Source organism: Dermacentor silvarum, chromosome 4 (assembly GCF_013339745.2).
Source record: "Dermacentor silvarum isolate Dsil-2018 chromosome 4, BIME_Dsil_1.4, whole genome shotgun sequence".
Lineage (NCBI taxonomy): Eukaryota > Metazoa > Arthropoda > Arachnida > Ixodida > Ixodidae > Dermacentor > Dermacentor silvarum.
In genome coordinates, this window is record NC_051157.2 from 84,315,766 (window position 1) to 84,328,514 (window position 12,749).

General features: G+C 47.1%; 1 protein-coding gene across 1 annotated transcript in view; it reads right to left on the bottom strand.

Annotated features, from left to right (window-relative positions):
* Nucleotides 1-450: 450 nt before the first annotated feature.
* LOC119448732 (uncharacterized) overlaps nucleotides 451-12,749 on the bottom strand; it is an 82,963-nt gene continuing 70,664 nt past the window's right edge. The window contains exons 16-22 of the mRNA XM_049666480.1: nucleotides 10,403-10,577; nucleotides 10,232-10,276; nucleotides 9,968-10,086; nucleotides 7,781-8,020; nucleotides 6,508-6,637; nucleotides 5,894-6,021; nucleotides 451-1,519 (exon numbers count right to left, since the gene is read on the bottom strand). Of these exons, the coding sequence (XP_049522437.1) occupies nucleotides 1,357-1,519; nucleotides 5,894-6,021; nucleotides 6,508-6,637; nucleotides 7,781-8,020; nucleotides 9,968-10,086; nucleotides 10,232-10,276; nucleotides 10,403-10,577 (1,000 nt within the window). The 3' untranslated portion in view covers nucleotides 451-1,356. The remainder of the gene's footprint in view (nucleotides 1,520-5,893; nucleotides 6,022-6,507; nucleotides 6,638-7,780; nucleotides 8,021-9,967; nucleotides 10,087-10,231; nucleotides 10,277-10,402; nucleotides 10,578-12,749) is intronic.

Here is a 12,749-nt window from a genome sequence, read left to right on the forward strand (position 1 = left end):
GGGACAGAATAGCAAAGTACTTTTTTGTTCTTTTGGTCGGCCTAATCACGCATAATGAATGTTTATACGTCATATCAAATGAGTTGCGCGGCGTCGTGTGACAGACAGTTAAAGTGGGCCTGTCCCGAAAAATGTTTGACCAATCGTGGAAGACTAATGGCAGAAAATGAATAGAAACAGATTGGAATAGTTTACGTTATAGCACTCTACGACGCACCGCACTAAAGATTACTTCTCAAGTATGAAATTCTTCCTAATGGCTGTTAGTGGCTGGTAGCTCCAGCGTTTGCCTGCTTTTACGCGTCCCTGGTTTGTTAGCGCTTGGTTCTGACGTTGATCGCTGTTTGCTGACGCTTCCGAAATATGAGAGCCTTACCTTTTTTTTTTCCACATGTTCGAAGGCGGAAAAACAGAGGGCCAAATACTCCATACATTCATATACTAGCAAAACACATTTAATTGCATAAATTCAAACAACAACAACAACAACAACAACAACAACAACAACAACAACAACAACAACAACAACAACAACAACAACAACAACAACAACAACAACAACAACAACAACAACAACAACAACAACAACAACAACAACAACAACAACAACAACAACAACAACAACAACAACAACAACAACAACAACAACAACAACAACAACAACAACAACAACAACAACAACAACAACAACAACAACATTTTTGGTCGCGTTCTCAAAGCGTAGGCAGTGGCACAACTGATTACGCCCCGGCATGCCATTCACTGGTATGAGCAAGGGACCTAAGGCTCAGAACTAGCACAAGACATGACACTGAAGAAGCTTGATCGCTCATTCCATGCGACCATGTGGCTTCCCTGTATTCATCATGCCTGCAGCTTGACACTTCATGATATCTTTCCACTTCCGCGTTAGGACTACACATGCTCCATTGCCACTGTGGTTTGTTCTGATCACAGAGCCTCGGGAAGATATGTCCTTGCCTGAAAGTTTGTGGTGCGGATTACAGAAGAGCGTTATGCTTATGGTGATTACATCTTTTATGCCCTTAAATGGTCCCTTGACAATCTGTGTAGCACATCTAGCCGACTGATTTGAATTCCTGCAGACATTTACTTTAGTTTATACAAAATCTAGAGACTGTCTAACGACAGCATCTATTAACTCTACTACATTTACTCAGTTTCTGGTCCATAGACTTCTTTATGGCTGCTTCTAGACAGTCTTTGTTAGTAGCTTGAAAATTATGCACAAGTTGACAGCTTCCTTATAGAGATTCTATAAAGCTCATAGACGCATACAGACGTTTTACGACAGCGCACAAAAGCTTTTGCAAGGGGCAGTTGTTCGATTGCCTGCTACAGTTTTGGTGGAAGACCCAACAGGACTAGCAGCGTTTTCCACGTCTTTACACCAAGCAGCATCGCCGTGGAGCCGAAGTTCCATGCTGTCTGCGTCGTCACCAGTCGACAAGCTAAAGCAAGCAGGAGCGCCTGCAAGGACAAACGAACTACGTAGAGCCTGCGATGGATAAAACGAAATTGGTGATTGTAAGTTGAAAAAATGTTTTTTTAGGTCTTAAAGCTGAAGCGTGGAAATATGTATTTATTTGGGTATATACGACTGGTGCCTGTCAACACACGTCATTTGGATTACTTCCTCTCATTATACGAAAATGTAACCTCCACATGAAGTCAAGAGACAAATGCAGCAAATTTTTCTAAAGAAGCCCTTTCATAATATATAATACAAAAAATAATCTAGTGCAGAAGAACTTTAACTTGCACTAAAGCCAGAACATACCTCCGAGTTTACGCTGCATAATCTTGTGTATTTCGTGCTGACGTCGGTCTGTGATAGTAAAAATGTATAAAAAAACATGTAGCAAAAACGTATGCATCCAAGTTGTTTCAGGTGCTTTGAACATTTGTTGTTTTATAGGGGTCTCAATTATTGACCAAATCACACACTTATTAAATGATATCGGCACGTGTAGTTATTTCTCCTTTTCTCGGGGACTGCATTTCACCCGCTAACAATTTAAGGTTATCGCTCAGCGCAAAACGCGCCTACATGATTTGGAGCTTACTCGAAGGTTATCGTTGATTATATCTGTTGTGTCTGTTGTCACCGAGCCTTGTGTAAACTCATTATGCCCGACGCGCATTGTGTATTTTCTAAAAGTGGTTACGCTGGAACCTTCGACGAGTCATTATATAAAAGCCGATGCGCTTGACCCGCAGACCAAATTTCAATGATCGCCGGCTGTACTCGCTGCTATCGTTGTGCTTCGAGGGTCACTTGCCTTTGTGGGCGCAGATTCGCCCAATAAAAAGTTAGTTTCTTGATGTACAGTTTTGCTATACCGTGTTGCTTACCATCACTGCAACGTGACATCTGGGGGAGGTGCTTGTGCGTTCATGTACCGGACGCCTCCGCAAAGCCGTGATTCAAGCCCGAACTGCGAAGACAACACTGACGTCGCCAAGGACCAGCGAGCTATAGTCGCGATCTGCAAGGGCAGATGACCGGAGTACGAACCTCTTCCTGAGAAGACCATAGAAGGTAATGCCAAGTCAACACCCACAACGGCAGCTCCAGCGTCCCCCATCGTGCTTCAGCAGTCTAGGGAGCCACCTATCTTCCGCGGATCGTCATTCGCAGACCCGGAAAGTGGGATGGAAACGTAAGAAAGGGTCGCTACGTTCAACAAATGGAACTACGACGACAGGTTGCACCGTGTCTAGTTTTGATTGGAGGACGCCCTCTGACGTCGTCTGAGAACCGAGAGTCAACCCTGACGACATGGGACCTATTTCGCAACACCTTCTTGAACACCTTCACGAGCGTCGTGCGAAAAGAAAGGGTCGAAGCTCAGCTTGAAGTCTGAGTGCAACTACCCAACGAGAACATCGCGATTTTCACTGAGGAGGTGACTCACCTGTTCGGAAACGCCGACCCCGATATGTCAGAAGAGAAAGAAAAATTTATGAGCCATTACACTCTGTGAAGGTGGATGACCCACTAGTGAAGCTGTATAGATGGTATATACAAATTTACAACACCGAGATACATAAGTTTTTGGTGTTTATTTTTTCACGCAAGATACTATTGCTTTGTGGTCACTATGGTAGACAGCCAATGGTTCGGTGACGACGATGGACAGGTACTTGGCAAAAGTTAAGTCCAAACATGAGCTCCTCGTGGTCGTTGGCACTTTGGGATCGGTGTAGAACTGTAGCCCTAACCGTTCGGGCATAAAAGTGTAGATCGCGTCCAACTTCGCGCGATCTACACTAGCGCGGTAGTCTCTATATAAGGGTGTTTCGAGCAGAAAGGTCAACCATGCTTTCCCGTTGGACTTCTTAACCAGTCCCCCCTCTTGTACGTCGGCTTCGACAGGAGGCGACGTTTGATGTGGACGTCAGTGGCGGCGTCGTCGGTAACCTCACGCGGCAAACTATGCGCAGTCTTCTGCAAGTCGATTGGTACGTTGCCCACTTGCCCTTTGATGCCAAGTTCTCCGTAGCCGTGCGTCAGTCACCGTATGCACAAGAACGGAAGGCGTAGCTCAATCAGTCTCTCCTCGACGGTGTTAAGCTTGGGAAAGTGCGGAGGCAAGGGAGGATACAAGTACTCGTTCGTAGTGCTGAAACGAGGCACGTTAACGTTTACGAGAGCCTCCTCGCACGCACTGCACAGAAGAAACCTCGCAACGTCCTCCTCGCCGGGAAAGCACCAAGTCAACATGCCCGCCACCTTCTGCCGTCGCTCTTCCCACCGTATCTCGTTGATTTCGGACTGGTCGTTGTCGAACCACAGCCGATCGCAAACTGTGCAACTCGATCCGAGGTTATGGTCGAGAAAGTCTCTCTTGAACCTCGCGTAGGCACCGTCGAACCATCGTGCGCCTTCGTTGCGACCAGCGTCATCGGCTCTGCGCCGTCTCTTGCGCGCCGCGTCGCGGGCACGTTCTTCTTCTCGGGACGGCGAGTCGGCGGCGCGACGCGGACGGTCACATTCACGCCGCTGCTTTCGGCGTCGTTCCTCGTAAAATCGCTGTTCTTCGGGCGTGCGAACCACTCGCGGCCGTCCCATGCCGAAGGCGGAGCTAAAATGAGATCGCAACTTCACCTGCTCGAACGTATGACATTGCGTGCATGCGCGCGTGTGCTATACGGGGAAGTACGTTCGAGCAGATGTGGAACGGTGCCAGCTGTGGGAGAAGACGGAAGACGACTAACACGCGAGCAGTGGCACGAGTGTGTTCGCGTGGTGGCGCCGAGGAACGCAAACGAGCTGTGGAAGAAGCCGACTCGACTACGCTCCAGCCATTGCTCGTGATGATAGTTTTTGTTCGCGGACATGACCTAGCCAAATACAGCTTCGCTGTAAAAGTTCCCTTCTCGACGCGGGATGTGAAGAGCTCTCCGTTGGATTGATACGCAACGCACCCAAGACCGTTGCTGAATTTGTTTCCGAAGCCACAACCATTGAGAAGACGCTCGAGATGTGGACAAGGCAATATAACCGCCAAACGCTGACCGCAAACTACCAGGTTATCGTTGATTCTATATGTTGTGTCTATTGCCACCGAACTTTGTGAAATCTCATTGTATGTGCGACGCGAATTGTGTAGTGTTTTCTGGAAGGTACGCGGGCACGACCGATTACGCTGGAACCGTCGACGAGTCATGCATAAAAGCCGATGCGCTTGACCCGCACATCAGATTTCGATGATCGCCGCCTGTGCTCGCCGCTGTTGTTGTGCTTCTAGCGTCACGTGCCTTTGCGGGCATAGGTTCTCCCAATAAAAAGTTAGTTTGTGATTTGCAGTTTTGACATACTGTGTTCTTCACTGTCAATACAACGTGACCATATGTGCCATTTGATCCCTCGCATGCATAATGTTGAAGAGAAACCTACAAGCACTGAAAAAATGACGTGATGGTTGCGAGTGTGTAACGCGAATGTTTAAGCGTTAGCCACGGTGCAGGCAAAGCGTTCTCGCTCCCGTTCTCCAGCTGCCCGGATCACTTGGGGGCCTGAAGGTCCTGCTTTATCCATGGCATTTGAGCGTAAAGAATATTTTATAGCGTTCTGGTTTAAACTACTACACTCATCTCCGGTGCTCGAGTGCTGCTGGCTTTCTAAGCATGCACTAGCACCTGGCGCACCGCAGCGCGAAGAGCGAGGCACCGCCGCTGGTGCTCCCGGCGCCCTAATGTTAAACACCATCTGGTTAAAGTAATGCGGCGGCAAACACCCGCGCCACCACTGACTAACGAAGTGAAAGGGGAGGCGTGACTGCGGCATGGCAAAACTTCCACGCTACTGCAGGCGCAATTCTCACCGAACACTCCTCTCTCATTTTGTGGGGTGCTCGCGGCGTCGCGTGCGCTTCTATTAATGTCAGCACCTTCTGGCACCTCTATAATTTTCCTCACCTATCTCGGCTGCGGACGGTGCCAGCGGCGTGAAACTGATTGCCCCTCAGGCTGCAACTCGCTTCACAGGGTGCCCTATCGCGCTCTCCTGGCCTTCGCCCATGGCGTCGGCCTTACCAACCGCCTCTAACGCCTATTCCTTTCCACGCGTGCGGCGGTTCGGCTGCTGCTGCTCTTTCTCTCTCTCACCCCCACCTTTCAATTCCCATCCACTTGTGCAGCGCCGTCCAGATGTCCTCTATTGCGAGACCGTTACTGAGCTGCTCTTTAACCCAACCTTCAGCTCTTTCAAACAAGAATCTCTCTCGGCGTGAGACTGAGCAGCGAGCAAAGAAAAGCTAAGGCTTTAGAAGAAGCGGCCACCTCTAATTAACACATTGTATCTAAGATGTCTTGGGACAAGTCGTCGAACACGCGGACCACATTTTGTATTTACAAATGTGCGCACCGTGTCAAATGTCTCTGTGCGTTTGGAAGCTCGGAATCTTCGGCCTTGAATATATATTTGCGAATTCCCAGCAAGTATTGTTCCCAATACGCATACCAGTCCAGGCTCCGCATATCAACATTGAACATCTGCAAAACAAAAACCTCGGCTCAGATAAAATAGCGGTAGCTGCCTCGACATCTGAAATTGCATGCAACAATGTGCACCTGCTGTGCCTTTCCGTCATGTTATGATGCAGCTAAACTCCAATGTAACGAAGCCATCGGGTATTGAGCTCAATATGAACGTTCCCACCTGCTTTTGTCGTGAGCTTGATTGAACCTATAATAACTTTAATAAATCATGGTAGTTTAATACATTCGGCTGAATTAAAAAAAAAGAAAGAAAGCATGCCGGAATTTGTTGCTGCAAGCATGCAAACAGCAGTTTGCTTGCCATTGTGTCTAACTCTTTGCTCGCTAATGGGAACAAGGAAATTGAATGAGAACGCGGCTGTAACCCAACTCTATTCGACAGGATATTTATGGCACCCATCTCTGAGGCTATATTGTGGTCTGTTCGTTATACGCGTCGTACTTCGGCCCTAAGAACATGTTCTCTCTTGTTTGACTTGCCTGCTTATCCTCGGGAGAGAGGTCATGCATAAGCCTCACGACATTGTTCGTTCTGAAAAGCCATCCGTGGGTCACGAAGTATTGTGCAGCATCCATGCCTTTGCGAACTTTCTTGTAACTCTTCACGAATCTACAGAGTAACAGTGTTAAAGGACAAAAGACAAAAAAAACTTATAATAATGAGCCCACTGTTGTCTGTAAAAAATGTTGGCAAGTACGTGCGTCGCACTTGTACCAAGTTCTTAAAGAGAAGCTTTCCTCGTCTTTTGCCCGGGATTTGGACTTCCTCTTCGTTTCCTCGTCTAGTATACAATTTGGCTACTTTGCGTGTGCCTCTGGGCAGGTGGCAGTGGTACGTTCCCGAACCATACAATTTGGCCCACTGGATATCTGGTCATTCTTGTCTCATTCCTAAGAATGGGCATGCGCCACTGTGAAACAATGGGTATATAAACCTTAAATGTATTCACATAGGTGTCGTACTTCTCAGTGCACACATTTCTCATCAACAGTACAATTTACAAGCGAGTTCAATCAGCCGTACCCACCTTTTCTGGTGAATGAACAAAATGTTCACATACGCAACGCCATGTGCCCTGTTGCACATACCAAATGGCCAAAGTTGTATACTTGGAAAGACTTCTGCTGCCAGCTCCCGCCAAATGGAGGCATGCAGGTAAGCCAGGAAAGCTTTGCTCTAAAAATTGTGATCAATGACAAGTTAAAAGGCGCAAGACACACAGGTCCTGAAGCAAATACGGCTTCGTCCTCGTACATGTTCTGAACATTTGTTTAAACTGTGGACACTCCGACTGTGGTCAGGGAAGCCGGCTGGGCTCTTAAACGTTTCTTGTTCCTATCATTTGACTCACTGTTTGCCAAATTACAGTGGCTGCTTCGGCTGTGTAAACAAGTTTTGGCGAGTTCTTGACTTTGGACATGTAGGGTGTTTCTTTTTATGGTAATTTTTTCAAAATATCGCCCATGCAATGTAGCACAGTTTTCCTTCTTGAACCAGATTACTGAAATTACCTGAACTTATCTTCACCAAAATTGAAAGCATAATTGACGAATTACTGATATTTCGCTAATTAAGTTTGACACTATTTACTTAAGTAGCACATAGTGCAATTTACGAAATGTAGCAGGTGAGTTAAGCAAGTCACATACACTTGGAACTAATTATGAGGATGACATCGGTCTGGCAGATCATATTTGCAAGAATTAATAGTGTAGCAAAAACGCACTAGCCATTACGGTAGGCGATACCAACCTTGCATCTCTTCTAGTTAGCTGCAAAGCCATGTCTGCGGCGAGTGCGGGCAGATAACGCAGGCAGTAGAGGTTGATGTCGTACCACAGCTGGCTGTTGGTCACGACAATTTTTGGATAGCTGATGGCATTTGGCAGTGGGTGTCGCAAGATGGCTCTCTGCATCGCGTCAACCAGCTCAGCCCACGTGTGTTGCTGCAGGGTGCCGCTCGTGCAGTGGTACACTTTTATGTACGTTGGCCTGCAACGTGACACCTTGCCCATTAAAGTGACACAGTTCACTTGCGAAATGTTAATAATCAGTTTATGCGCAGCATTGTCAGATGCGGTGTTACACGAAAATTATTGCGAGGGCTGTAACTAGCGACACTTTTGTTCGCGGCACCGTTGTTCTCTCCTAAGAAAAAAAAAAATCGTCGGTCCTTCCAATCCGTGAAGATGGTTAACCAGGGGAGCTGAAACGTGCGGCCCCGGTGTTTATCACTGGGTTAATCTCGAGGGTTCATTAAAATATTTCTCAATCATGAGGTTACACACGTTCGGCTGCGGCGGAGAGAACGACGTCACTAACGGTATGCCCGCAGTCCGCCGTTGTCACTTTCGTTCGACGTCTCGAGTTTGCTCGGTGGCGTGGTTAGCCACATTCGCGCGCCACTGCCGCTTGCGATTCTTCGAAATTAAATTGCTTCAAAAGTAAATGAATGGCTAATACCCCCTTAAGCAATGGCTCATACCCCCGTAAACGCGGCCTCCCCTTTACGACGACAGAAGGGAAGTGAAATTATACGCTGGAATGATTAGCGGCAACGCAGCCAGCTCTGGAAGCAGATGATGACGACGAGCGCGGGAGCACTGGCACGAGCACGTGCCGAGCACGAGCACGAGCCAACGAGCCAGCTGCGTAAGAAGACGACGACGCTCGAGCCAATGCTGGTGATGATAGTTTTCTGTGTACAGGCGATTTCGCCTAGCCATATAAAGGCTTCGCTTTAAAAATCTGTCAAAGCAGGCAATGCTATTCGCTTTGAAAGCACGCAAAAGCCGTAACCGCCGAAGCTTGCATTGACGGTTACGTTATTTTGATGTAAGGAGATTGTAATAGCTTTACGTTACATCGTTATCGTGGCATCTTCAGCGTAATATATTTTTGCTGCAGTAAATAAGATATGTGGCCGCCCTCCAGTTTGGGTCACAGAACGTAAACATTTACCGAAAGGCACTAAAAGTGAGATTTACAGCGGAGCTGTTAAGCCTTTCGTAAGTCCGTTTCCTGCCGACAAAAAACTCGGCCCAGCTGTGACTCGCCGAGCCACGCAACCTCCTCGCATCACACACGTGCGTAGGGCGGAGTCTCGCCGCGGCTTCGCCTTCCCTCTCCCCAGCGGAGGAGAAGCAAGTGTTCGCTCAGCCATGACGTCACTGATATGCTAGAAAGCTCTGAGCAGCCGGCGCTCCGACAGATGTGTCGTCTCTCTCGTCTAGTGAACAAGCGTGCACAGCGACCATGGGGCGACCGAAGAAAGGCAAGACACCCGAGGAAGAAGCCTCCTACAAGGAAGCTCGGTGCGCGACTCAGCGGGACTACGATCGACGAAGGAGAGCTGATCCTGCCCATCGCGCCGAGGTAGCCGATGATAAACGCCGTCGCCGAGCCGAGGATCCTGAGTTTCGGGTCAGAGACAACGAACGCTGCCGACTGAATGCTCGGCGCCACCGGGAATCGATTCCGTTCGGCGAAGCTTCGCAAGAAGCCATGCATAACATTGCAAAACTTAACAAAACCTAGCAATACTTACTATGAACCTAGCCGAGCCTTGTATAACCTCGCAAAACTTTGCAAAACCTAGCAACACTTACCAAAAGCCAGAACTAGCTCCACTGTGACCCAGCCTAGCACCACTAGTGCAAACTGCCCACACTTTTTTTTTATTACACAGAATCTCGGTCTAGCCTATCCTTGGTTCAATCTTCGTGCCCTTACATATCAGAACGTTTTAATATTTATTTCCGAATTTGCTCTTCATTTAGTTTTCCACTTGGCATCTCTCTTTGTCTTGCGATAGAGTAGTGCAGTGGATACAGACGAACGTTCTTAATTGCTTCTTTATCGTCACTCACATTCAGCTATCACCTACAATCGAGCGGCACTGGTCCCCGTAATGATCGCGTGAAGGTGTATGACGCTTACCTTGTTTTAGCAGTGTGCCAGGCGACGCATATAAGAGTATTTGCCACAATGTCTACTGGAACAATGTCGGCTAGGTTCTTCTTTTCCGTAAGGAGCAACGGTAGCAGGCCCAAACCTGACTGTTAAAGTTCGGAAACAAATGCGTTTCATTGTTCTGCGCCATTAAAGCATTCACAGGCCTTCAGGAAGGCACAATATTTTGCTCTATCGCAGGAATGTACATACAACCCTCATTAAACAATCAAACCTTTGATCAGTACTTACCGTCACGGCGATGCCAGTACAGCCATTATAATTGTCTACCCAGCCCTTAAAAGAAATATAGCGGAAGTATTTAGGTTCGGAGATCAAGAGATGGAAATTTTAGTGGCGAAGCGATATTGGATCGAGAGCATGTTCCTCATATTTCACGTTGAGGTGAGTGGAATGACTCACCGGAAGTGGCTCCTTCATCGAGGCCGTGATGGTGGAAGGCCGTACGATGGCGACGGGAATGTCTCCCCGTTCTTCGAGCAGCAGTGCTTCGGCTAAACTCTTGGTCAGAGTGTACGTGTTCGGATGGCCAAACAAGCATTCTTCCCTAGTGCCTGTCGCATCTGTGCCAGCGGACCTATGAAGGAATACATTTTGCTGTATGGCTAGCAGACATTTCCGCCTAAATAAAATGAATTCAGGTTCTTAGCTTCTATCCGTAACATTGCAGTGTTTTGGGGTAGGTGGGAGACTCTGAATGACCTGGTGTGCACAAATTGTTCGAGAAAAGCCTAATGAGTGCAAAGCACAAAAAGTAAAAAAAAAAAGAAAAAAAAAACAATCCTTCAGCGCCCATGCAGTTCGAAACCGGTTCCTCTGTGGCTAGCAAGACAGTGCAGTAACCGCGCGTGCCACGCTGTAGCACCGTTTTGCAGTGAAAATGAAAGTACGCTGTGTGCAACATGTCGTATGTTGATGGTATATTGTTTCGTGCAATCGAATGGATCTATGCGTTACGGCCAACAATATCGTAACAAAATTAAAAAGAACGTTGTCCTGTTACGTTCTACAACCAGAACATGACGACAAAGAGGCAAACAGGAGAGTAATGTCGACGAGCTGAGGTCCCTGCTGAGGTAGGGACCTCAAGCAGCAACATCCCTGCAGAACATCCCTGCTACCTCGAACAACCTGCGACCAAGTCTTGGCTAGGCGAATCATTTGGCTGACGTCGAAGTAGGGCTTGCGGCAGTTGATACTTTAACAAAGAAGCGCACCTACCGCAGTGCAGGGCAAGCAGCATCAGAAGCTCTTCTCTGAACCTTAATGTTTCTCTGGCTATTTGAATGTAGTCTACTTGGCGCCCGCAGCAAAGGCAGCCCAAGTGCACGCAGTGGTCGTTGCGTCACTGAGGTCATTTTATCCGCACACAATGTATTAATGGGGACACACCAACCCCTAAGTCGACGCTGATGATGGCTTTCCACCCGCAGCTACTGCTACCTTTTCAGGAATACTGGAGTCTGATTCCCTCTCCTGTGGAACGCCATATGTGTTCAGTAACAGATATGTCTGATTTTTGACACCTTGTCTTTGTGAACAACTTCCTCCTCCTCCTCCTCATCATCATGAGGATGATTTGCGAACCAGATTTATCGAAGAAAATTCGACAGTTGGGTTATGAATCAGTTGTTTGCTAAACTTGCGTTATACGCACTCATGTCACTGTGTACGTGTAAGCAAGGAGCTCACGCATATTCTCCCAACAGTGTCCTATCGCATGGACGATCAACACGTGTGTTTCCATAGAAAAAAGAAAGGAGGCGTCGATAACACTGATTTCCCAGAATGCTGAGTGTCCGCACCCATTAAATGAATAAGTAGCGTCGGTTGACGTCAAGAGGTTCAGATTGCAGGACCCTCCGTTTGAGCATAAGAAGATTTAGTCGGAAGGTCTCCATGATAACGCACGAGACTCGGATGACATGTACATGGATCTCCGATCCCTTAAGCGATCCAGATTCCCTCTGTCCAAGAACACTACTCACATATGCAGTCAAAGACTAAGAAGTATATGAAAGACAGCCTCTCAAAGAAGGATTTTCTTACAGAAAGAAAGCATCTTAATAAGGCAGTTGCAGAGTCAATTCTTTCTCAACAATAGGGTCTCTCAAAGTTCTTCATAGGAACTGCCGGTCGATATTCTCTGCAACAACAGATTTACTCTATCTTCGCAATTATCTGCAGATATGAATGCATTATAAGAAACCTGGTTTTCAGCTCATCAATCGTTTGATTTAAATAACTACCTATATTTCGCTTGAAACATACATCCGGTTGCGGAGGTCTAGCATTCTTTATTACGATCGATAAAAATTATCCACAACGCGAACATTTTTTATAAGTATATGTCCTCTAACAGTGAAATCTTTGCCTTAGATATAAGCGTAAAAGGTTGCTTGCCTTTTTTTTTGTCCGTAAACTTATATTTTTCCTGTGGGTGTACTGCATACCCGATGATTGAACTCGGCTATCGCTTCATGGCGGAAAAACGAAATTTTAGGTGGGGCTCTAATTCCCATCGTATGTGCTGGGGAGTTAGAACTTACTCATGCGGGAAACGCTTGTGAGATTGAGTATTAGATAATAATCTTTCGTGCCTAAATTCTAGAACACCTACATTTGTTCGCGATCAGACTCGATCGCTCCTTAGACTTGAGCTTTGTGAGCTCGTCACTTCCCAATTCATCCTGGTCTGCCTTGACTGTGCCACTAACAAGACCACCACCTAATTATGTTTGGGATTGAT